This window comes from Erythrolamprus reginae, chromosome 6 (genome assembly GCF_031021105.1).
Source record: "Erythrolamprus reginae isolate rEryReg1 chromosome 6, rEryReg1.hap1, whole genome shotgun sequence".
NCBI lineage: Eukaryota > Metazoa > Chordata > Lepidosauria > Squamata > Dipsadidae > Erythrolamprus > Erythrolamprus reginae.
The window spans coordinates 2,959,062-2,986,033 of NC_091955.1; the positions used below are offsets into that span (position 1 = coordinate 2,959,062).

General features: G+C 40.6%; 1 protein-coding gene across 3 annotated transcripts in view; it reads left to right on the top strand.

The window, feature by feature from the left end:
• BMAL2 (basic helix-loop-helix ARNT like 2) overlaps positions 1–24,634 on the top strand; it is a 34,407-nt gene extending 9,773 nt beyond the window's left edge. For all 3 annotated transcript variants that reach the window (XM_070755082.1, XM_070755085.1, XM_070755083.1), the window contains exons 7-17: positions 1,940–2,032; positions 3,808–3,925; positions 5,240–5,383; positions 7,038–7,272; positions 9,789–9,895; positions 11,030–11,180; positions 12,795–12,853; positions 20,371–20,479; positions 20,716–20,800; positions 21,861–21,969; positions 23,361–24,634. In XM_070755082.1, coding sequence (XP_070611183.1) covers positions 1,940–2,032; positions 3,808–3,925; positions 5,240–5,383; positions 7,038–7,272; positions 9,789–9,895; positions 11,030–11,180; positions 12,795–12,853; positions 20,371–20,479; positions 20,716–20,800; positions 21,861–21,969; positions 23,361–23,482 — 1,332 coding nt within the window. In that variant the 3' untranslated portion in view covers positions 23,483–24,634. The remainder of the gene's footprint in view (positions 1–1,939; positions 2,033–3,807; positions 3,926–5,239; positions 5,384–7,037; positions 7,273–9,788; positions 9,896–11,029; positions 11,181–12,794; positions 12,854–20,370; positions 20,480–20,715; positions 20,801–21,860; positions 21,970–23,360) is intronic.
• The last annotated feature ends 2,338 nt before the right edge of the window (positions 24,635–26,972 follow it).

Below are 26,972 nucleotides of genomic sequence, written 5' to 3' on the forward strand. Positions count from 1 at the left end.
AGATCCCAGGTTCAAAACTATTCATCAACATCATTGTGCAAATGTCCCTTTGTGAACTCCGAACGGACTCCTTAGAGATGGCTCCATTCTGCATCTGGAAATATTCTGAATATGAAAAGTATTACAAGCTTAAAAGCTGCCAGGTGAAATAATATTCCAATTCTTCCTTTTAAAAAAAAATTGGGATAAGCCTTTTTAAACTCTTGTCTGAATGCTTTCACATTTGAAATGTCTTAATTTGTACTCCTCTTATTTCAAAACAGGACTTAAAGTTTGATGTTGCATCTAATTGGGACTTTAAAAGTTTTCAGATGAAGGTGCAAGTCAACTACAATTTAGTAAAATGCTTGCTGGATTCAATCACAGATTATCTTTAGTTAAAATTTTAACACTATTTGGGGCAGGGTTCCCCAAATTTGACAACTTTAAAACTTGTGGACTTCAACATCCAGCTTTGCTGGCTGGAGAATTCTGGGAGTTGAAGTCCACGAGTCTTAAAATTGCCAAGTTTGAAGACCTCTGATTACGGAATAAATAATAATAATAATAATAATAATAATAATAATAATAATAATAATAATAATAATAATTTATTAGATATGTATGCAGCCCCTCTCCATAAATAAATGAGTGACAAATCAGTTTTAATAAAAAATGTAATACCATCGAATAAATAAATGAACTTAAACTAAATTGCACATTAGTTTTATTTAAAAGTTGAACACTGTTTAGGGAATAAATAAATGAGTTAGACTGTCACAAATCAGTTTTAATTAAACATTTAATACCATTGAAGGAATAAATGAATGAACTAAATTAAATCACAGATTAATTTTATTTAAAATTTTAACACTATTTATGGAATAAATAAATGAGCTAGACTGTCACAAATCAGTTTTAATTAAAATTGTAATGCCATTGAAGGAATAAATAAATGAACTAAACTAAATCACAAATCACAACATCCAAAACATACTATTTAATTCTATGCACATAAGCCATATGTGTACATACATATTACACACAGGCACACAAAAATAGACATTATCTACTATATAAACAGTACATATTCAACGGGGATTCAGAATTTTTCTACCAGTTCTGCGTACCTGACCATACCCTTAGGGGCCGGAAAAGGCAGGGAGAAGCCTCCGTGGGGCCTCTCTAGGAATATCCTGGGAGGAAACAGGGCTGGAAAAGGTGAGGAGAAGCCTCCGTGGGGCCTCTCTAGGAATCTCCTGGGAGGAAACAGGGCCAGAAAAGGCAGGGAGAAGCCTCCATGGGGCCTCTCTAGGAATCTCTTGGGAGGAAACAGAGCCAGAAAAGGCAGGGAGAAGCCTCCATGGGGCCTCTCTAGGAATCTCCTGGAGGAAACAGGGCCAGAAAAGGCAGGGAGGAGCCTCCATGGGGCCTCTCTAGGAATCTCTTGGGAGGAAACAGGGCCAGAAAAGGCAGGGAGAAGCCTCCATGGGGCCTCTCTAGGAATCTCCTGGAGGAAACAGGGCCAGAAAAGGCAGGGAGAAGCCTCCGTGGGGCCTCTGTAGGAATCTCCTGGAGGAAACAGCCAGAAAAGGTGGGGAGAAGCCTCCATGGGGCCTCTAGGAATCTCCTGAGAGGAAACAGGGCCAGAAAAGGCAGGGAGAAGCCTCCGTGGGGCCTCTCTAGGAATCTCCTGGGAGGAAAGAGGGCCTCCACCCTCCCTGTGGTTTCTCCAATCGCACGCATTATTTGCTTTTACATTGATTCCTATGGGAAAAATTGCTTCTTCTTACAAACTTTTCTCCTTAAGAACCTGGTCACGGAACGAATTACGTTGGTAAGTAGAGGTACCACTATATTTTAATGCCTCTTTCTTCTATTCCTGACTTGACATCTTACTCCAGGACTGCCTGCTTGTTGTATCCCTGACGGTTTTATATTTTGTCTCCTTGATCTGTAGGTGGCCGATGGCTTCCTCTTCGTGGTTGGATGTGACCGAGGGAAAATCCTGTTTGTTTCCGAATCGGTTTCCAAGATACTGAATTATGACCCCGTAGGTAGCCTAGCGTTTAAAACCCTTCTATCAATAACCTTGAATTCATGGTAAAATGTCACCCAGGTGCCTTGCTGTGGGCAGAAGAGCCAGCATCAAATGGATTCATGGGCCCACGGGACTCAGGGTTAAAGCATGGAAATATCTGACGCGCATTGATTGAAAAGGAAATACCAGGGCTTAGAAAAAACGTTTCTACTTAATTGAAATTATATTGCACTGTCCTTTTGTAAGGACTCACGGACCCGTCTTCATAAACCTGATGAAATATACGGGAAACACTGATCTTATTTTTTTTTAATGTACTATTATGTAGGTAAATTTTGTTATACTTAATTAGGCAGACTTTGACTGACAGGCCCACCAACAGTCACCACCAATTGTTAAATTGTCATTCTATTCTAGTCTGTTCTGTATTCTATTTTATTCTATTCTATATTTCTATTCTATATATTTTTTTAATAGGAAAGTGAACACAAGAACAAGGGGACAAAATATGAAGTTAGTTGGGGGAAAGATCAAAAGCAACATGAGAAAATATTATTTTACTGAAAGAGTAGTAGATCTTTGGAACAAACTTCCAGCAGACGTGGTAGATAAATCCACAGTAACTGAACTGAAACATGCCTGGGATAAACATAGATCCATCCTAAGATAAAATACAGGAAATATTATAAGGGCAGACTAGATGGACCAGGAGGTCTTGTTCTGCCGTCAGACTTCTATGTTTCTATGAATGAGGAAGGAAGGGAGGAACGAAAGAAGGAAGGAAGGAAGAAAAAGAAGGAAGGAAGGGTGGGAAGGAAGGAAGGAGGGAAGGGAAGGAAGGAAGGAAGAATCCACAGGAACTGAATTGAAACATGCCTGGGATAAATATAGATCCATCCTAAGATAAAATACAGAAAATAGTATAAGGGCAGACTAGATGGACCATGAGGTCTTTTTCTGCCGTCAGTCTTCTATGTTTCTATATTTCTATTGCATTCTATTCTATGTTCTATATTCAATTCTATTATATTTGATTGTATTTTATCTGATTGTATATTCTATTCTACTCTTCTCTATTCTACATTCTATTCTATTCTATATTTCTATTCTATTTTATTCTGTTCTATTCTATTCTATGTTCTACATTCTATTCTATTCTAAATTCTATTCTCATTCTATTCTATTCTATATTCCGATCCTATTGTATATTCTATTCTATTCTATTTTTATATTCTATTCCGTTCTGTTCTATTCTATATTCCACGGTCTACATTCTATATTCTATTCTATTCTAATTCTATATGCTATATTATTCTCTATTCCATTCTATTCATTCCATTATTCTATTCTATTCTATTTTCTATTCCACATTCTACATTCTATTATATTCCAATTCTATATACTATACTATTCTCTATTCCATTCTATTCATTCCATTATTCTATTCTATTCTATTTTCTATTCCACACTCTACATTCTATTATATTCCAATTCTATATACTATACTATTCTCTATTCCATTCTATTCATTCCATTATTCTATTCTATTCTATTCTTCTCTACCACCGTGCCCTACTCTACCCTACCCATGTTGATTTGTGACTGTAATAAAATTACTGCTACTATTAAAACAACACCTATAAATCCCCAAATGAATTGAAAAGATAATAATGGTGTTGGAATTATTTAATCATTCAAACATTATACTCCTGGGTTTTTCTCTGCTTCGTTGACTGAGTTGGCCAACAAGGTGGGATTAGTCATTTTACCCCGTTGTCTTCCCTCAGGCCCAGCTGACCGGCCAAAGCCTTTTTGACTACCTCCACCTGAAGGATGTGGCCAAAGTCAAGGAGCAGCTCTCCTCTTCCGATGCTTCCCCCAGGGAAAAACTGATCGATACCAAAAGTAAGTATGACATCCACAATCAAATTCGTAAGAGTATTTTCCCCGCCGTGCGTTATCAGCCCAGTCTCGAACATTCGAATGCTTCTGGATAGAAATGAATAAAAATAAATCAATAAATTGTGCATGTTTTTGAATACAGAAATGAATACTGTGTATCAGGCGGGGGCAGCGAAGGGCTGAAAATTTTTTAACTACTGCACTGTCGACGCGGCTTATTTTATGGGTGTGGCTTACTGACCATGTGACCAGGTGGGAGTGGCTTGATGGTCATGTGACCGTGGACTGCGTGCACAGCTCCATTTTCGCTACCCGAATGCCGTTAGTCCCCCTCCCGGTAGGAACCCAATACTGAACCCTACCCCCACCCCACTCAGTCATGTGACCACATTTTGGAAAGCCCACAACCGGGCCTGCATTTAATCTAGACAACGATTGCCAAATTTCTCGTGATAATTTGCCAAAGCTGGGTACCAGCCCCTTTTATTTATTGATTGATTGATTGATTGGATTTGTATGCCGCCCCTCTCCACAGACTCGGAGCGGCTAACAACAGTGATAAAAAACAACATGTAACAATCCAATTTAATAAAACAACTAAAAACCCTTATTATAAAAACCAAACATACACACAAACATACCGTACATAACTTGTAATGGCCTAGGGGAAGGAATATCCTGGCAACAAAGGTGGGTCTTGAGTAATTTGCGAAAGACAAGGAGGGTGGGGGCCATTCTAATCTCTGGGGGGGGTTGATTCCAGAGGGCCGGGGCCACCACAGAGAAGGCTCTTCCCCTGGGGCCCGCCAAATGACATTGTTTGGTCGACGGGACCCGGAGAAGACCCACTCTGTGGGACCTTATCGGCCACTGGGATTTGTGCGGTAGAAGGCGGTTCCGGATATATTCTGGCCCAATGCCATGTAGGGCTTTAAAGGTCATTACCAACACTTTGAATTGTGACCGGAAACCGATCGGCAGCCAGTGCAGGCCGCGGAGTGTTGCAAAACGTGGGCGAATCTAGGAAGCCCCACGATGGCTCTCGCGGCCGCATTCTGCACGATCTGAAGTTTCCGAACACTTTTCAAAGGTCGCCCCATGTAGAGAGCGTTGCAGTAATCGAACCTCGATGTGACTGTATGAGCACTGGTTTCTGTCTTTTCATCTATCTGTTTATTTATTTATTTATTTTCAAAAACTGTGCTTGTCTTTTGTTGGTCTGGGACAGTTGGATTGGGTCATAGTGTTACCAAATATTCAATAAGCTCTGTTACAAACCGTATGTTGGTATCTTCTGCTCCGGCGCGACTCGAAAAGCGGGCTTGCAAGTTCACATGGATTTCCAAGCGGGATCTTCTCGGCTGCACTCGGGGGCTCGCCGTTCGTTTTTTTGCCGCATCAAGTACACCAAAAACACCATCAAGGAGGAGAAGGAGCCCTCGTCCGACTCAAAAAAGAAAGGTATTGTTGAAATGTTTTTTAAAAAATAATTTTTATTGTTTATTGACAATTAAAACATAAAGCATAAACAAACGCAAACATACAAACAAAGGGATGAAATAAATTATAAATACAATCTGGGTCCAAGGAAGACTGAGTCAACCAATGTTCCCTCTAATTTTTTTTCGGTGTGGGTGGAAAAGTATAGTGTTTGAGCGACAGTCCCTTTGGGACTGGGTGGCATACAAGTATAAATAGATAGATAGATAGATAGATAGATAGATAGATAGATAGATAGATAGATAGATAGATAAACAAACAAGAAAAAAATCCCTTCTTTTTTTATTAAAAGAAATTAATAATAAAACAAAACCAAAATCTATTACTATTATTACTATCTTCTCCTCTTTTTCCATCCCTGTCTCCTCCCCCCTTGTGCGTGTGTGTGTGTGTGTGTGTGTGTGTGAACTCTTGAACCATTTCCAATAACAGGTGAGCTATTGGAAATGGTTCAAGAGTTCACACACACACACAAATGGCTGGGGTTATTTTTCTCTGTTATTATTTGGGTGCTTTTTACCATATGCTTTAAATCAAGAGTCATTTCTCTCTCTTTCTCTCTCCCCCTCTTGCTCTCTCTCTCTTTTTCTCACTTTCTCTCTCCCTCTCTTTCTATCTCTCTCCCCCTCTTGTTCTCTCTCTCTCTTTCTCTCTCTCTCATTTTCTTTCTCTCTTTCTATTGCTTTCTTTCTTTCTCTCTCACTCTTTCTTTCTATCTCTTTCTTTCTTTCTCTTCTCTCTCTTGCTATCTCTGTTCCCCCTTTCTCTCTCTCTCTCTTTCTCACTTACTTTCTCTCTCCCCCCCCCTCTCTCTGTCAGCAAGGGGGCTGCGAGAGCGCTTTCTCCGAATGCTTGGGGAACACCTGCCCTGCCTCTACTGCAGCCCCCTTGCTCAAAGTCCGGGACGAAAGCGCTCCCAGCGAAGGGGCTGCGAGAGGAGCGGGGCGGGCATTCCCGAAGCGCACGGAGAAAGCCCTCTCTTGCAGCCCCCTGGCTGGGAGCGCTTTCATCCCAAGGAGAAGCCGCAGCGGCCACTGCTGCGGTAGAAGTCGCGCCCCAAGGCAGGGGGCGGCAGAGGAGGAGAGGGGGGTGGATCGGGCGGGCGGGGGGCAGGGCTGAGAGGCCAGGGGCGCGAGGGGGCCGGAGGCACTGTGGGGAGGCAGGGGCGGCCGCGGCTCCCTTTCCCCCTACTGCCGGCACCTCCCCGCCCCCAGACCCCCCCCCGCGGGCTGGCAGGGGGATGGGGAGTGCGCGCTTGTGGAAAAGGGTGCACGGGGTTTTTTTGGGGGGGGGGCGCACGTGCGCACGTACGCAGCTTACGGGGAACGCTGGAGTCAACCATGAACCAGTCAGGATCGAGCTGCTGGCAGTGGGCAGAGTTAGCCTGCAATCCTGTATTCTAACCACTGCACCCTCATGGCTCATGTATGCTTATGTATGTATGTGCCGCAACGTTTTGTAAAATTACAAAATTCCTTGGATCAAATACATTGAATTACGCCTTAAAAACTGAATCTTAGCTGATAAATGTCGTAGCCTCCTGCATAGATTTACTGCTCCTGCCAGCCTCAGGAAAGAAAAATCAAAATAATCTTTTCTGTTTGGACTCTACTAGATCATAAAAAGTACTGTACCATTCATTGCACCGGTTACCTGAAAAGCTGGTCCACGAACGAGGTGGGAATTGAAGAAGACACGGACAAAGAGAGGGGCAATTTCAACTGCCTGGTGGCAATTGGACGCTTGCACCCTTACACCATTCCCCAAAAAAGCTCTGAGATTAAAGTCAAGCCCACTGAATTTGTAACCCGCTTCGCCGTGGATGGAAAATTTGTGTTTGTGGATCAAAGGTAAGCATTATAATTTTATTTCTTTGGTGTTGCTGCCTTGTTAGAAGAAGGCGTTTGGCTAAAAAAACTTTCAATATTTTAGAATGTGACTTCCATTTTCTATACTACCTCTAGTACAGAATTGGCGATACAAAGCGATTCTTCAGAACACTAAAGTGTGCAATAGGGTTGATATTCCTGGAGGGGTCTGTAATATGGTAAATGATTTAGCTTTACTAGATAAATGGTCAAAGCAATGGAAATTGCAGTTTAATGTTTCCAAATGTAAAATAATGCACTTGGGGAAAAGGAATCCTCAATCTGAGTATTGTATTGGCATAGATCTGTGTTAGCAAAAGCTTCAGAAGAGAAGGATTTAGGGGTAGTGATTTCTGACAGTCTCAAAATGGGTGAGCAGTGTGGTCGGGCGGTAGGAAAAGCAAGTAGGATGCTTGGATGCATAGCTAGAGGTATAATAAGCAGGAAGAGGGAGATTGTGATCCCGCTATATAGAATGCTGGTGAGACCACACTTGGAATAATACTGTGTTCAGTTCTGGAGACCTCACCTACAAAAGATATTGACAAAATTGAACGGGTCCAAAGACGGGCTGCAAAAATGGTGGAAGGTCTCAAGCATAAAACTGATCAGGAAAGACTTAATGAACTCAATCTGTATAGTCTGGAGCAGCGTTTCCCAACCGGTGTGCCGCGGCACACTAGTGTGCCGCGACACACAGCCAGGTGTGCCGCCTGGGCGGGGCGCTGCGGTGCCTCTGACCTCTCCGCTCCTGCCCGATGCCGCGGTTTCTGGCGCTCTCCTGCTGGGCCCCAAAGAAGGAAGGCAAGAGGGGGGGAGAGAGAAATAGAGCGAAAGGGAGGAAGAGAGATTTTTTTTGTCCAAACTTTTTTTAGCGCCCCCCCCCTCCATGTTCCCCAGGATTTTGAAAATATGAAAAATGTGCCGCGGCTCCAAAAAGGTTGGGAAACACTGGTCTGGAGGACAGAAGGAAAAGGGGGGACATGATCGAAACATTTAAATATGTTAAAGGGTTAAATAAGGTTCAGGAGGGAAGTGTTTTTAATAGGAAAGTGAACCCAAGAACAAGGGGACATAATCTGAAGTTATTTGGGGGAAAGATCAAAAGCAACGTGAGAAAATATTATTTTACTGAAAGAGTAGTAGATCCTTGGAACAAACTTCCAGCAGACGTGGTAGATAAATCCACAGTAACTGAATTTAAACATGCCTGGGATAAACATATATCCATCCTAAGATAAAATACAGAAAATAGTATAAGGGCAGACTAGATGGGCCATGAGGTCTTTTTCTGCCGTCACACTTCTATGTTTCTATGTTTCTATACAGTCATATCATACACAAAAAAACCCCTACATAGGCAGGGGGAGATGTCTCAGTTCCCCCACGCTTGACGACAGAGGTGGGTTTTGAGGAGTTTACGAAAGGCAAGGAGGGTGGGGGCAGTTCTAATCTCTGGAGGGAGCTGACTCCAGAGGGTCGGAGTCGCCACAGAGAAGGCTCTTCCTCTGGGTCCCGCCAAACGACATTGTTTAGTTGACGGGACCCGGAGGAGACCAATTCTGTGGGACCTAACACATCAGTGCTGAATCCAGTGTGTTTTGAATTTTTGTCAAGGTTAATGAAAGGTTTTATGAAGTTTACCAAAACTTGCAAAGTTGTAGTTTTAATTAAAGTTATTCTGATAAGATTCTAAGACTCTAAGAAGTTATAAATGATGAGCTATACCCTCGAGCTCCAGCCAAGAGGATAGGAATGATTCATCTTTTAGGGGTTTTAAATTGTTTTTTATATTGTTTTAAATTGTTGTATGACGCCCAGACTCCGAGAGGAGTTGGGCAGCTTATAAATCAAATGAATTAAATTAAATTAAAAATTTCAACTTCTCTGTCTCTCTCTGTCTTTCTCTCTCTCTCTCTCTCTCTTTCTCTCTTTCTCTCTCTCTATCTTTCTCTCTCTCTCTCTCTTTATCTTTCTTTCTCTCTCTCTCTCTTTCTCTCTCTCTTTCTCTCTCTCTTTCTTTCTCTCTCTTTCTCTCTCTATATCTCTTTCTCTCTTTCTTTCTCTCTCTCTTTCTGTCTCTTTTTCTCTCTCTTTCTCTCTCTCTTTCTCTTTCTTTCTCTCTCTCTCTCTTTCTCTCTTTCTCTCTCTCTCTTTATCTCTCTCTCTCTCTTTATCTCTCTCTCTCTCTTTATCTCTCTTTATCTCTCTTTATCTCTCTCTCTTTCTTTCTCTCTCTCTTTCTCTATATCTCTTCCTCTCTCTCTCTCTCTCTTTCTCTCTCTCTCTCTCTTTCTTTCTCTCTCTCTCTCACTTTCTCTCTCTCTCTGTGTAAGTTTGTGTGCAGAGGAGAGGGGATATCTTTCACCAGACTGGATCGTATTTCTTACGTCTTTTCTGTTTTGTACATACTACAAAAAAAAGTCTACTGAATTATGGAAAGTTCATTTTAGATGTTTTTGTCGATTGTATACTCTTGTTTGTATTTCCCAACACAGAGCGACAGCAATTTTGGGATATTTACCTCAAGAACTGTTAGGAACGTCCTGTTACGAATATTTCCACCAGGATGACCACAATCATTTAGCGGAAAAACACAAAACAGGTACAGTAGGATGGTTATCCCCTAACTCTAGTAGTGTAAGAACTCTGGAATTGATATTTCGCCTCAAAGCTCCTGACCTTTTAATAGATACAAGTAGTCCTCTACTTACAACAATTCATTTAGTGACCGTTCGACGTTACAATGGCACTGAAAAAAAGGGACTTGTGACTATTTTTCACAGTTATGATCTTTCCAGCATCCCTATAGTCACGTGATCGAAATGAAGAAGCTTGGCAACTGACCGGTACTTATGACAGTTGCAGCGCCCCCGATGGTCATCGGACCAGAATACCTCCGGAACTGTCTTCTGCCGCATGAATCCCAGCAACCAATTAGGTCCCACAGAGTTGGCCTTCTCCGGGTCCCGTCAACTAAACAATGTCGTTTGGCGGGCCCTATGGGGAGAGCCTTCTCTGTGGCGGCCCCGGCCCTTTGGCATCAACTCCCCGCAGAGATTAGAACCGCCCGCACCCTCCTTGCCTTTATTTTTTTGAGCAGTATATGTTCTTATATTTAGTTTCAACAAAAGCCATTTTATATTTTTCTACTTCTACCGCACGAATCCCAGCGGCCGATAAGGTCCCACAGAGTTGGCCTTCTCTGGGTCCCATCGACCAAACAATGTCGTTTGGCGGGCCCCAGGGAAGAGCCTTCTCTGTGGCGGCCCCGGCCCTCTGGAATCAACTCCCCCCCAGAGATTAGAACGGCCCCCACCCTCCTTGTCTTTCGCAAACTACTCAAGACCCACCTTTGTCGCCAGGCATGGGGGAGTTAGGATATTCCTTCCCCTAGGCCATTACAAGTTATGTATGGTATGTTTGTGTGTATGTTTGGTTTTTTATAATAAGTTTTTAGTTGTTTTATTATTGGATTGTTACATGTTGTTGTTTTTTTTATCATTGTTGTTAGCCGCCCCGAGTCTGCGGAGAGGGGCGGCATACAAATCCAATAAGTAAGTAAGTAAGTAAGTAAGTAAGTAAGTAAGTAAGTAAGTAAGTAAGTAAGTAAGTAAGTAAGTAAATAAATTTTTACAGTTATTTAACATAGTACCCCTGTATACAGCTTTGCAGGAATTAATTTTGGTCTTATTGAATAACTTATTTCTGTAAAAAAAATATGTTTTCCCCCCTGCAGTGTTACAGAGCAAAGAAAAAATATTTACAAATTTCTACAAATTCAAAGCGAAAGATGGCTCTTTTGTCACCTTAAAAAGCCAGTGGTTTAGCTTCACCAACCCGTGGACCAAAGAGTTGGAATATATTGTGTCGATCAATACTGTTGTTTTGTAAGTTCCTCCGTTCTCTGCATAAAACGGCATGTTTTATATAGCTCTGTTTTATATTTTATATTTTAATTACGTAGTATTAAACATCCAGGTAGTTAACGTTTTAGCTGACAAATTATATTCTATATGTGTAACATATTGTTGCTGATAATGAAAAGGAAGGGAGACTAGTATAGATCTATTTCAAGCTATTTAGCTCAGGTTCAAATCCCCGTAGAGGGTATGCCTAGCTGATGAGAGTAAATAGCTTGAAATAGATCTATACTAGTCTCCCTTCCTTTTCATTATCAGCAAAACTATGTTACATGCATACATATATATACATGAATACATACATACATAATATATACTGCTAAAAAAAAATAAAGGGAACACTCAAATAACACATCCTAGATCTGAGTGAATGAAATATTCTCATTGAATTATATACTATGATAGTTATATATGTGTGTTTTGACCCTGCTGAGCTGAGATTGTTTTCAGAGGTTTACACAGATGTTAGAAGTCAACCCTGGAATAATGACTTCCAAAAATACTGAATTAGAACCTAGGTGCAAAGTTTGTACCTCTGGAGAAGGATCACCTAATGTGGTTTTATAAGGGATATAAAACCAGATATGTTGCATTTAATTTTTTAATCAGTAGCAGCAACAGAGTCCAAAAAGGATTGTAAATCCTGTCCATATCCAAACTTTTAAAACACAGTTCCATCTACACTGTCATGTCCCCGTCGGAGTCTGAATCTGAGATGGAAGATGAATAACTAAAAGAGATCAGGAGAGTTGGCTCCGTTGACTAGGGAAGGGCTAAGTCAGTCTGGGCAGAGTGGGAAGAGGTAGAACAAGGGAGAAGGGGTTCTGATGAAGACCAAGGGCCACAGCGTTCCTCATCCTGGAACTCGTAGGAAAGAACGCAGAAGAGAGCAACATGGGTTGCATGGCTTACGAGGGAAGAAAGGCCCCGATTCCCTTCACAAGGCACACCTGGGGATGGAGTTTAAAGGAGAGGCAGTTGGGAAGGGCATTTGGAACAAACGTTGAATTCATCTAGTGTTGAGTTCATGGCATTCCTCCTGACTCTTTGAATTATTGTCGTGTATCTGTGTGCTTATCTTGTCTTTCTGGAATTATTGCCGTGAATTCTTTGCTTCTTGGACTCATTATCTTTCCTTTCTGGAGTGATTGTTTGTAGTCATTCTGCTTACAGCATTTGGAATGGAGTATTCTATAGCTAGAAGTTGCTGCAGGTTTGTGGGAGAACTGTTCTGGAGGTTAGAGAGTAAATGGGACTTTGGGAGCAAAGTTGGTGCCAATAAAGGGACTCACACCGGTTTTCTGGCTGTGTTGCCTTCGGAACATGTCCCTGGTCATCACTGATAGTTCATCCATGACAAAATGGTCCTTTTTTACTTTTTAAAACTTCTGCAGAATAAATTTGGGAACCTCATGATTATCTTTTGTCTCTGTCCCTCTAACACGAAGTGGAAAATTGTGCTTGCAACAGCAAACCTATAATGGCTAGTTAAACTTATCTGTGCATTTTTATTTATTTATTTATTATTTAGATTTGTATGTAGTGAAACTTATCTGTGCATTTTTGGTTTTATATTTTTAGAGGTCACAACGAATCAGGGGAAGAAGCCACACTAGCCTCCAGCACCCTGTCTCCAGAAGGCAAGTCCATTTTTAGGGTAGTGTTTTTTTTGAGTTGGGCTTAATCTTGTCAAGGGGAAAAAAAATACGCAAATAGAAACCGTAATTAACATTTGAAAGTTGCAATGATCGTGCCTCACAGCAGTGATTTTCAACCTTTTTTGAGCCGCGGCACATTTTTTACATTTACAAAATCTTGGGGCACACCACCAACCAAAATGACACCCTAAGACACTCTCCTCTCTTTTTCCACCCTTGTCTCCTCCCTCTCTTGTGTGTGTGTGTGTGTGTGTGCACATTCTTGAACCATTTCCAAAAACAGGTGAGGGCTGGGTTTTTTCTCTCTCTTATTCTTTGGGTGCTTTTTATCATATGCTTTAAATCAAGAGTCACTTCTCTCTCTCTTTTGTTTCTCTCTCTTTCCTCTCATTCTGTCTCAATAATTTTCTCATTTCTCTTTTTTCCTCCCCTTTTTGCTCATTTCTCTCTCTCTCTCTCCCTCCCTTCCTCTCCTTTTCTCTCTTTCTCTCTCTCTCGCTTTCTCTCTCTCTTGCTTTCTCTCTCTCTCTCTTGCTTTCTTTCTCTCTCTTTCTCTCTTTCTTTCTCTCTCTTTCTCTCTCACTCTCTCTCTCTCTCTCTTTCTCTCTCTCTCTCTTGCTTTCTTTCTCTCTTGCTTTCTCTCTTTTCTTTCTCTCTCTTGCTTTCTCTCTCTCACACTCTCTCTCTTGCTTTCTCTCTCTTTCTCTCTCTCTTACTTTCTTTCTCTCTCTCTCAGCAAAAAGTTGTGAGACTGAACCTGAGCTTCCTTCTTCGCGGCACACCTGACTGTGTCTCGCGGCATACTAGTGTGCCACGGAACACTGGTTGAAAAACACTGCCTCACGGCATCGTTTCATTGAAGGGAAATGTCATATTACTCATAAAGTTTCAAATCAATTGTTGCCTTATCATAAACAGCCATGAAAAACAGACCTTTAGTCTCCTGCTAAAAAGGTGTTTACAGTGGGGGTGTCCCTCTGACCTTTCTGCCAATATTTAGTTAGTTAGTTAGTTAGTTAGTTAGTTAGTTAGTTAGTTAGTTAGTTAGTTAGTTAGTATGCGACGTTTCGGTGAAATCACATTTACCATCATCAGGCTGGAGTTCCAATCTTTGTGTTTTTGCAAATGAATATTAGCAACTGACATTTCTTCTTAGCATGTAGTGTGGGGGTGGAGATTTGCTTTGAATGTAGCAAATAGATTGGGTGACTATGCTTCCGTGATCTGATTGGTTGGTGTAATCATGGTTATAGAAGGAATGGCATGAAGATTATGAAGTGTTTTGTTTAAGTCTGATTTCCAAATATAAAATTCTAAAATCATAATAATTAAAGGATTGACATATTGATTATAATGAGGTGTTTATTTTGTTTAAGGCTGGTTTCCAAATCTCTGGCAGGCGCGAGGTATCATCCCTTTTATTTAAACAAAAAGATCTTTTTTCAATTTCAATAGCTTCTAGAGAGATTCTTTTATATAAATTCTCTGTTTTGTGGAGTAATTTAGTTTTTTCAAAGTCAATTTCGTGCCCTGTTTTTTTAATGTGCTGGACAAGGGAGGAGGTCTTCTCCTGTTTCTTGACTGCATTCATATGTTCTGCCATGCGCTGGCTCACTCTTCGGTTAGTTTGTCCAATGTATGTGGCTGCACATGTTTTGCAAGGGATTTCATAGATACCTTGGTATTCTAATTGGATTTTATCTTTGGGGCTCCTTAGGATATTAGATATTTTTTGGTTAGTGCAAAATGAGGTTTTGATGTTATGTTTTTGTAGAATTTTACTAATTTTATCCGTGGTGCCTTTGATGTAAGGAAGGATGGTGGTGCCATTGTCCTGTTCTTGATCTTGTTTTTTGGGGGGTGTCTCTTTATTGATTAGGTTTGTTATTGTTTTCTCTTTGAATCCATTAGAAATTAGTACATCTTTGAGTTTGTTCAATTCAGTTTTTAAGTGCTCATGGTCAGCTAAGCGTTTGGTTCTGGTGATGAGAGTTTTGGCCACTGAGGTGATTTGTGCGGGGTGGTGGTGTGAGTGTGCATTTAGATAACGGTTGGTATGGGTTTTCTTTTGGTAGATAGTATGTCCTAGGCTGCCATTGGGTTTTTTATAGACCAGTACATCTAGAAAGGGAAGTTGATCATTGATTTCTGTTTCCATAGTAAACTGTATTTTGGGGTGTAGGCTGTTGAGATGAGTGAGGAAATTGTCTAGTTTTTCTTTACCATGTGGCCAAATTACAAAGGTATCATCAACATATCTCAGCCAAAGTTTGGGTTTGTATTTGGCTTGCTCTAAAGCATTATTTTCGAAATATTCCATATAGAGGTTGGCTATGACAGGTGATAGAGGTGATCCCATGGGGGCTCCCTCTATTTGTTTATATCTTTGTTCATTATAGATGAAGTATGTATTGGTCAGGCAGTGGTTGGTAAGGTCTAGGATATATTTGGGGGGTTTGTGTTTGTCTTGGATAGCTGTCAAGGCTTCTGTAATAGGTATTTGTGTGAACAGGGACACGACATCGAAACTTACAAGTAGGTCATCGGGTTGTAGGTTTTGTTTTTTAATTATTTGTATAAAGTGGGATGAATTTTGAACATATGAGGTAATAGTTTCTGTATATGGTTGAAGGTATTTGGCTAAAAATTTGGCAAGGTTTTGTAGAGGGGAGCCTATAGAACTGACTATTGGCCTGAGAGGTATTCCTTCTTTGTGTATTTTTGGAAGGCCATAGAGTTTTGGACATATGGAAGATTTTTCTCTGGGGATGATTTTTTGCTGGATTTCTTCGCTGATGGGAGAGGCCTTGATTTTAGATTTGGTGGTTTTTTCTAGGTAGGTGGTAGGATCTGTGCTTAGGAGTTTGTAGGCTGGGTTTTTTAGTAGATTTGTCATTTTTTCTTTGTATTCTGCTGTGTTCATTACTATAGTGGAGTTTCCTTTATCAGCTGGGAGAATTATTATATCCTGGTTTTTCTTTAGATTGATAAGTGCCTCTCTTTCTTCCTGCTGTATGTTGCTTTTTGGAGGTTTACTAGAGCACAGAATATTAGTGACTTGGAGTCTGATTTTGTTAGCAGTATCTGGGTTGATTTTATGTAAAGTTGTTTCAATTCCACATATGATATTTTCAGTTGGTATTCGTCTTGGAGTTATTGCAAAATTAAATCCTTTTGAAAGAATATTGGTTTCTGTAGTGGTGAGTATCTTGTCTGATATGTTATGTACTGTTTTGGTCATAAGTTGTTGTGGAGGGCTGGGTTTTTGCTGTACCTCTAGTATTTGGAGTTTCTTATTATGTGTGTCTGTTTTGTATTGGGTTTCTGTTTCTGCCCTCCAGATTGATATTTGTTTGAATTCATCCCAGAGTAAAGGGTGTATTTGGTTACTGATTTTAAGGTGAAGAGAGAGTAGACTTAAAATCAGTAACCAAATACACCCTTTACTCTGGGATGAATTCAAACAAATATCAATCTGGAGGGCAGAAACAGAAACCCAATACAAAACAGACACACATAATAAGAAACTCCAAATACTAGAGGTACAGCAAAAACCCAGCCCTCCACAACAACTTATGACCAAAACAGTACATAACATATCAGACAAGATACTCACCACTACAGAAACCAATATTCTTTCAAAAGGATTTAATTTTGCAATAACTCCAAGACGAATACCAACTGAAAATATCATATGTGGAATTGAAACAACTTTACATAAAATCAACCCAGATACTGCTAACAAAATCAGACTCCAAGTCACTAATATTCTGTGCTCTAGTAAACCTCCAAAAAGCAACATACAGCAGGAAGAAAGAGAGGCACTTATCAATCTAAAGAAAAACCAGGATATAATAATTCTCCCAGCTGATAAAGGAAACTCCACTATAGTAATGAACACAGCAGAATACAAAGAAAAAATGACAAATCTACTAAAAAACCCAGCCTACAAACTCCTAAGCACAGATCCTACCACCTACCTAGAAAAAACCACCAAATCTAAAATCAAGGCCTCTCCCATCAGCGAAGAAATCCAGCAAAAAATCATCCCCAGAGAAAAATCTTCCATATGTCCAAAACTCTATGGCCTTCCAAAAATACACAAAGAAGGAATACCTCTCAGGCCAATAGTCAGTTCTATAGGCTCCCCTCTACAAAACCTTGCCAAATTTTTAGCCAAATACCTTCAACCATATACAGAAACTATTACCTCATATGTTCAAAATTCATCCCACTTTATACAAATAATTAAAAAACAAAACCTACAACCCGATGACCTACTTGTAAGTTTCGATGTCGTGTCCCTGTTCACACAAATACCTATTACAGAAGCCTTGACAGCTATCCAAGACAAACACAAACCCCCCAAATATATCCTAGACCTTACCAACCACTGCCTGACCAATACATACTTCATCTATAATGAACAAAGATATAAACAAATAGAGGGAGCCCCCATGGGATCACCTCTATCACCTGTCATAGCCAACCTCTATATGGAATATTTCGAAAATAATGCTTTAGAGCAAGCCAAATACAAACCCAAACTTTGGCTGAGATATGTTGATGATACCTTTGTAATTTGGCCACATGGTAAAGAAAAACTAGACAATTTCCTCACTCATCTCAACAGCCTACACCCCAAAATACAGTTTACTATGGAAACAGAAATCAATGATCAACTTCCCTTTCTAGATGTACTGGTCTATAAAAAACCCAATGGCAGCCTAGGACATACTATCTACCAAAAGAAAACCCATACCAACCGTTATCTAAATGCACACTCACACCACCACCCCGCACAAATCACCTCAGTGGCCAAAACTCTCATCACCAGAACCAAACGCTTAGCTGACCATGAGCACTTAAAAACTGAATTGAACAAACTCAAAGATGTACTAATTTCTAATGGATTCAAAGAGAAAACAATAACAAACCTAATCAATAAAGAGACACCCCCCAAAAAACAAGATCAAGAACAGGACAATGGCACCACCATCCTTCCTTACATCAAAGGCACCACGGATAAAATTAGTAAAATTCTACAAAAACATAACATCAAAACCTCATTTTGCACTAACCAAAAAATATCTAATATCCTAAGGAGCCCCAAAGATAAAATCCAATTAGAATACCAAGGTATCTATGAAATCCCTTGCAAAACATGTGCAGCCACATACATTGGACAAACTAACCGAAGAGTGAGCCAGCGCATGGCAGAACATATGAATGCAGTCAAGAAACAGGAGAAGACCTCCTCCCTTGTCCAGCACATTAAAAAAACAGGGCACGAAATTGACTTTGAAAAAACTAAATTACTCCACAAAACAGAGAATTTATATAAAAGAATCTCTCTAGAAGCTATTGAAATTGAAAAAAGATCTTTTTGTTTAAATAAAAGGGATGATACCTCGCGCCTGCCAGAGATTTGGAAACCAGCCTTAAACAAAATAAACACCTCATTATAATCAATATGTCAATCCTTTAATTATTATGATTTTAGAATTTTATATTTGGAAATCAGACTTAAACAAAACACTTCATAATCTTCATGCCATTCCTTCTATAACCATGATTACACCAACCAATCAGATCACGGAAGCATAGTCACCCAATCTATTTGCTACATTCAAAGCAAATCTCCACCCCCACACTACATGCTAAGAAGAAATGTCAGTTGCTAATATTCATTTGCAAAAACACAAAGATTGGAACTCCAGCCTGATGATGGTGAATGTGATTTCACCGAAACGTCGCATAGACATGCAAAACATTACACAGGGCAAAACCCGAACTCAGAACAATCTACATACATATACCCGTGAAAATTTACGAAAACATATATATATATATATATATATATATATATATATATATATATATATATATATACACACACACACACATAGTAAAATACATGACGAAGGTTATAGAGGAGATACTCATAGTAAAATATATCTAAGAAAGAATAGAAAAGAAGGTATAGTAATAGAATATATCAATGAAAGACTAGGAGAAGAGATATAGGAATAGAAAAAAGGTATAGGAGATACTCCTAGTTTTAACATCTTTCATTTTAGGAAAGATCAATTTTAGGAAAGATAAATAAAGATAAATTACACTGGGGAACAATTTGTAACACAATTTTTGTTGAGTTTGATTTTTGAGCTTTTTTTATAGTTAATTAGGCCTGCTGGTTTCAGAACTGTAGTTAGTTTTCTTCTACCATGTCAAGTTTTTTCTCTACATGTTATATATATAATATAGTTAATTGGGCAACCTGAGCATCAAATTGCATTTTTTACATAGTCATCTTGGTAACTTCCTGGAAAATCTTGGGTGCGGTCAGTGAGGTGCAAGGTGAGCGATTCCACCAAAATTTGAAAGTCGTGGAGGCACATGTGCCACAAGGGTCTGTTCTGGGTCCTATTCTTTTTAATATGTTTGTGAGTGACATAAGGGAAGGTTTGGTAGGGGAGGTTTGCCTATTTGCCGATGACTCTAAAGTGTGCAATAGGGTTGATATTCCTGGAGGCGTCTGTAATATGGTAAATGATTTAGCTTTACTAGATAAATGGTCTAAGCAATGGAAACTGCAGTTTAATGTTTCCAAATGTAAAATAATGCACTTGGGGAAAAGGAATCCTCAATCTGAGTATTGTATTGGCAGTTCTGTGCTAGCAAATACTTCAAAAGAAAAGGATTTAGGGGTAGTGATTTCTGACAGTCTGAAAATGGGTGAACAGTGCAGTCAGGCGGTAGGGAAAGCAAGTAGGATGCTTGGCTGCATAGCTAGAGGTATAACAAGCAGGAAGAGGGAGATTATGATCCCGCTATATAGAATGCTGGTGAGACCACATTTGGAATACTGTGTTCAGTTCTGGAGACCTCACCTACAAAAAGATATTGACAAAATTGAACGGGTCCAGAGACAGGCTACAAGAATGGTGGAAGGTCTTAAGCATAAAACGTATCAGGAAAGACTTCATGAACTCCATCTGTCTAGTCTGGAGGACAGAAGGAAAAGGGGGGACATGATCGAAACATTTAAATATGTTAAAGGGTTAAATAAGGTTCAGGAGGGAAGTGTTTTTAATAGGAAAGTGAACACAAGAACAAGGGGACACAATCTGAAGTTAGTTGGGGGAAAGATCAAAAGCAACATGAGAAAATATTATTTTACTGAAAGATTAGTAGATCCTTGGAACAAACTTCCAGCAGACGTGGTTGGTAAATCCACAGTAAGTGAATGTAAACATGCCTGGGATAAACGTAGATCCATCCTAAGATAAAACACAGGAAATAGTATAAGGGCAGACTAGATTGACCATGAGGTCTTTTTCTGCCGTTAGTCTTCTATGTTTCTATGTTTCTATAAAAACTGTGGTTATTTTTGGATCCAAAGACCAAAAGTTAATTGAAAACAAGTCACAGTTTTAAGACAACGAAATTGCTGTTCCCCAGTGTTATTGGTTTTATATTTTCCTTTTAAAATACAGATGCCACAAAACCACAATATCTCGATGTACCAGGAATGTCTACGGGGACCATCCTTGGAGCTGGTAGCATAGGAACCGAAATTGCAAACGAAGTCTTAGATTTGCAAAGGTAGAATGACAATTCTTCAATTCTGGCTTATAAATTTTTTACAGACCGATGCAGCGGGGGGATTGTTGTTGTTTCGAAAAGAAAATGGAGGTTATCTAGGGTTGTGCGCGTGTGCACAAGGGGGAGGTCATTGCATTATGGGTATGTGCACCCTATCATGTACGCAGGCGCCCTTTTTGACACCTGAGCCAAAAAATGCTCGCCATCACTGATATGGTATAGTTTGCTTTATCTAGATCACAGGCCTCTCCTCTGGGTGAACTAAACCCATCTGAAGTTATGAGGAAGTCTTCTCCTGGGTTACCCATTACTTGCGATGGGGTGAGTACAGTGCCACCTCTACTTACGAACTTAATCCGTTCCGTGACCAGGTTCTTAAGTAGAAAAGTTTGTAAGAAGAAGCAATTTTTCCCATAGCAATCAATGTAAAAGCAAATAATGCGTGCGATTGGGGAAACCACAGGGAGGGTGGAGGCCCTGTTTCTTCCCAGGAGATTCCTAGAGAGGCCCCACGGAGGCTTTTCCCTGCCTTTTCCGGCCCTGTTTCCTCCCAGGAGATTGCTAGAGAGGCCCCACGGAGGCTTCTCCCTGCCTTTTCCGGACCTGTTCTTCCCAGGAGATTCCTAGAGAGGCCCCACGGAGGCTTTTCCCTGCCTTTTCCGGACCTGTTTCCTCCCAGGAGATTGCTAGAGAGGCCCCACGGAGGCTTCTCCCTGCCTTTTCTGGACCCGTTTCCTCCCAGGAGATTGCTAGAGAGGCCCCACGGAGGCTTTTCCCTGCTTTTTCCGGCCCTGTTTCCTCCCAGGAGATTGCTAGAGAGGCCCCACGGAGGCTTTTCCCTGCCTTTTCCGGCCCTGTTTCCTCCCAGGAGATTGCTAGAGAGGCCCCACGGAGGCTTCTCCCTGCCTTTTCCGGCCCTGTTTCTTCCCAGGAGATTCCTAGAGAGGCCCCACGGGGGCTTCTCTTCACCTTTTCTGGACCTGTTTCCTCCAAGGAGATTGCTAGAGAGGGCCCACAGAGACTTCTCCCTGCCTTTTCTGGACCTGTTTCCTCCCAGGAGATTCCTAGAGAGGCCCCACAGAGACTTCTGGCAGCACCCGTTCGCCTAGCTACCCAGCCTGAAACACAAAGCAAATTGTCACCCCAGGAAGCAACATTTTTGAGGTTGTAAGTTGAGGACTTAACTTTTCACTTGAACGAGGATGACCGTTCAAGCCACTCCCACCTGGTCACATGGCCGGCAAGCCACTCCTACCCGGTCACGACTATTAAGCCACACCCACAAAATAAGCCACACCCACAGTGTGGCAGTAAAAATTTTGGCTGCCCATTACTGTTGGTTCTGTTCATTTTTTTATTTTTTTTTAAATTGTCATTTTAGGCTCCAGATAAAGAGCTTAGTGAACTTTCTCCCCCTGGGATAGAAAATTTAGAATCTCCGGAGCAACCTCAAGAGGCGATTTCCTTCTCCAACAATGAAACTCTTCTCGGTGAGTTCCCTTTTTTCACGTCACTTGTTCGGGAATGCTGGTGAGATATTCCTGGAGGCGTCTGTAATATGGTAAATGATTTAGCTTTACTAGATAAATGGTCAAAGCAATGGAAACTGCAGTTTAATGTTTCCAAATGTAAAATAATGCACTTGGGGAAAAGGAATCCTGAGGCATGGGGTGATCCAAGAAGTAGAGCGCGGGAAACGCGAAACAAATTGTCACCCCAGAGAGTGACACTGGTAAAGTTGTAAGTCTAAGATTTAACAGTTGACTTGAACAATGATGATCGTTCAAGCCACTCCCACCTGTCACATGGCCGGCAAGCCGCTCCTACCCAGTCACATCACCATCAAACCACACCCACAGTGCAACAGTAAAAATTTTGGCTGCCCATTACTGCCGACAGGGAAGGCATCCCGTCTGTAAACATTCGTAGGAGCCGGGGTGGCGCAGCAGGTAGAGTGCTGTACTGCAGGCCACTGAAGCTGACTGTAGATCTGAAGGTCGGCGGTTCAAATCTCACCACCGGCTCAAGGTTGACTCAGCCTTCCATCCTTCCGAGGTGGGACAAATGAGGACCCGGATTGTGGGGGGAATATGCTGGTTCTGTTAAAAAAAGTGTTATTTATTTATTTATTTATTTATTGATTGATTGATTGATTGATTGATTGGATTTGTATGCCGCCCCTCTCCGGAGACTCGGGTGGCTAACAGCAATAATAAGACAGCATACAATAATAATCCAATAATAAAAACGATTAAAAACCCATTAATATAAAAACCAAACATACATACAGACATACCATGCATAAAATTGTAAAGGCCTAGGGAGAAAGAGGATATCAATTCCCCCATGCCTGGTGGCAGAGGTGGGTTTTAAGGAGCTTACGAAAGGCAAGGAGGGTGGGAGCAATTCTAATCTCTGGGGGGGAGTTGGTTCCAGAGGGCCGGGGCCGCCACAGAGAAGACTCTTCCTCTGGGTCCCGCCAAGCGGCATTGTTTAGTTGACAGGACCCGGAGAAGATCCACTCTGTGGGACCTAACTGGTCGCTGGGATTCGTGCAGCAGAAGGCAGTCCCTGAGATAATCTGGTCCGGTGCTATGAAAGGCTTTATAGGTCATAACCAACACTTTGAATTGTGACCGGAAACTGATCGGCAACCAATGCAGACTGTGGAGTGTTGCTAACATGTTGTAAGCCGCCCTGAGTCTAAGGAGAAGGGCAGCATAAAAATTGAATGAATGAATGAATGAATGAATAAATAAATGAATAAAGGAATAAAAAAAATTCCATTCAGTTGGTCATAGTCCAGCCTGCAGGGGGGGGGATGGGGTTGTCATTAAAAGACAGTGATTTATGTTATTTTATTTTATTTTTTCATCCCTAGGTGGCAGTTCTCAGTTAGATTTTGAAAAAGAAACCGCGATGGCCGATCTTATGAATTATTTGGAAACCGAAGGAGGATTGGCTGATGCCACAGAGCTCAACAACATGCAATGGACTCTTTAGATTGACCAGCAGCGAGAAGAAGATTTAAACGTTTTTCAATGCACACCAAAAGAAATAACCACTCACCCTCAAGTACTGTATCGGTATACCTTAAAGCTTTAATTCCTCATTTTACAAGAACAATATTTACAGTATTAATATTTCCTAAAGACTTTTGCCTTATGGATATTAAGCAATATTTTCAAAAGACACACCACCTCAATTTTATTATCGGGGTGTAAGCAGACTTTAAAAAAGCTTTCGACCTGGGTATCTTTGTACCGAAATCTTTGCAAAGGGACGTTATCGTGAGCAGCGATATTCCGAAATAACGTCGCTGTTGAGCTGTTATTTATTGGTGGGGGTTTTGTTGATGAACGTTGCTTTAATACCAGTATTTCTTTCAGGAAAAATACAGATAATGCCTCAATAGCAAAGAGAATCTCCGTTGCCTTGAAACAAAGCGAGTTGCGCCTGATTTCGCCATCATTTTTTTTTGCCATTTGTTGTTAAGCGAATCTTTGCAATCGTTATCGGTCATTATGTGAAACTGGATTTTTCCCATTAAGTTTGTTGGATGTTGACTGGGAAAGGTTGCACGTAACTGGGGGAGGATTATGAATTTTTAGCAAGGGGTTACTATTCTGCCTGGTTGCTGAGTGGACATGGCCTATTTAGCCTCATACACTATGGCTGCGAAGTGAGTTTTGTAATTTCGTCCATGTGGACCAAATGTTCCTCTGACTTTAACGTGGTCAAGTATAATTGATAATTATGTTTTGGATTACAGCCATAGAGTTCTGATTTATTCTCTCTCAAATGTCCTTCTACAGTAAACAAAATGTATTTTTGATCTGTCATATTGATTCATCTGGAAAATATACTTTTATTACATAGATAAATGCCAATATCTTTTATATTGGTTAAAAATACCAACTAAATATTGGAATGTGTGTATTTGATTTTATAGAGCAGTAAGTTGCAAAAACATCAGTTCACAGGTCAAACCTTTCTACAAATATTAACTTTTAAAAGAACTGATTACGGAGGACAGTCTTGGAATATAACTTTAACAATATGTGGATTCATGAAAATGGTATTTAACTTTAAAAATTTCATGTAAAAGTTTGTATATGAGGGTCTCTTTGTATGGTATAAAAATTTGATATGCAATGTTATATGTCCATAAATTAATCTAGCTACTGTAGACAATTTAATGGGCTTGACTTGAGTGACGTCAAGTTGGCCACCTTTAAGACAGTCACATGACTTTTAAGCCACTCCTGGCCACATGATCATCAAGCCACTCCCATCTGGTCACATGGTCGGCAAGCCACACCCACAAAATAACCCACGCCCACAGTGTAGTAGTAAATTTTGCAGCCCTTCACTGGAGATGGGAGATAGAGATTGGGATTATATAGTTTTACTACTGAAGCTTTGAAGATGGAGATTTCAAAGAAGCAAAGCCTTTCTTTGTGTCTTGCACGTTTGATCCTTTGTCATCTGGGGGAAAGATCAGAAGCAACGTGAGAAGGTATTATTTGACTGAAAGAGTAGTGGATGCTTGGAACAAACTTCCAGCAGACGTGGTTGGTAAATCCACAGTCACTGAATTGAAACATGCCTGGGATCAAAAGACTAGACTTTCAATCCTGGGCCTAGAAAGCCTAGAACTAAGACGCCTTAAACAAGATCTAAGTATTGCCCACAAGATCATATGCTGCAACGTCCTGCCTGTCGGCGACTACTTCAGCTTCAACCACAACAACACAAGAGCACACAACAGATTTAAACTTAATATTAACTGCTCCAAACTTGACTGTAAATAATATGACTTCAGTAACCGAGTTGTCGAAGAGTGGAACTCATTACCTGACTCCATAGTGTCATCCTCAAACCCCCAACATTTTACCCTTAGATTATCTACGGTTGACCTCTCCAGATTCCTAAGAGCTCAGTAAGGGGTGAGTACAAGTGCACTAGAGTGCCTTCCATCCCCTGTCCTATTGCTCTCCCCTATCTCCTATCCCTTTCTTCTATTCCTATATCTCTTCTTCTATTCTTTCATTGATATGTTCTATTACTATATCTTCTTTTCTATTCTTTCTTAGATATATTTTACTATGAGTATCTCCTCTATAACCTTCATCATGTATTTTACTGTGTGTGTGTGTGTGTGTGTGTGTGTGTGTGTGTATATATATATGTGTGTGTGTGTATATATATATATAAATGTAGATTGTTCTGAGTTTGGGTTTTGTAATATTTTGAGTGTCTATTACACGGGGCAAAACCCGAACTCAGAACAATCTACATACATATACCCATGAAAATCTACGAAAACAAATATATATATATATATTTGTTTTCGTAGATTTTCACGGGTACAGGTATGACAGTCTTGGTGTACAGTATTCAGGTTTCTTCCTGTGTAGATTTGGAAATTTCTGGCGACGTTTCGATGAGGTCCCACTCGTCATCTTCAGGCTGGTGTTTCTGTCCTTGTTCTAAGGTGTTCGCCTTATTAACCCTCATTGTGTATTGGACAAAATAAATAAATAAATAAATAAACATAGATCCATCCTAAGATAAAATGCAGGGAATGGTATAAGGGCAGACTAGATGGACCAGGAAGTCTTTTTCTGCCGTCAATCTTCTACGTTTCTATGTCTGTCTGGGGATTCTGCATTCCCATCAAAATATTTGGAGAGAACTTTCCGGACATCGGATGTCTGGCGTAAGGAGGGGGGTGAGGATGTTTTTATTGACAAAACTACAGGGGTGGGGTGTGTGAACCACCGTTTCGACAGCGCTCACTTAAATCCAGTTGCTTTTTCAAAGCGCCAGAATAGAGAGATCTCTATTAATTCCCCAGCATCCGGCTTTATTTCCCCCCGAAAGGCAAAAAAAGCTTAAAAAGAGAGGCAAAAAAAGCACAAGGATGAATAGATGGGAAAGGAAATGAACAGGGGACAGACATGAAGATCTGTTGTTGTTATTAAATGGGACTGAAGTTGGAAGGAATTTTGGCCAACTTGTTTTGATAGCTTTCAAGTTTTTTTTATCTTGGGACTTCCAATTTTCCAAACGCCTTTGATAGTTGCACAGAGAAGATTTTGTTTGCCTGCCACCTGGCATTGAAAGGAGGGAAATAAAAATCATCCCTTTCCTGATATGATAAAGGGGGGACTGTTTAATTTTCAGAGAGAGGCGGTGGGGTTCGCATGTCGGGAGGGGGATCCAGGCTGAGCCCTGTTTTCTGTGGCTTATTGCCATCCGAAAAGGAGCAATTAAAAGAAAAACAAAAAGTTCTTCGCCTGTTTTAGCTCAGCAAATCCGGTAAAGTGGATCTTAGGACAAAATTTTCATAGATTTATTTTATCAGGGCTACATGTTTCTGGAGAAATCTGCTGGGGCCTAATTTTGGTTAAAACCAGTAATGGGTGAGTTCAGAGTAGGTAGGTTGCAATTGCTTCCATCTAATCTCTCTCTGTCGTTGTCTCACTCT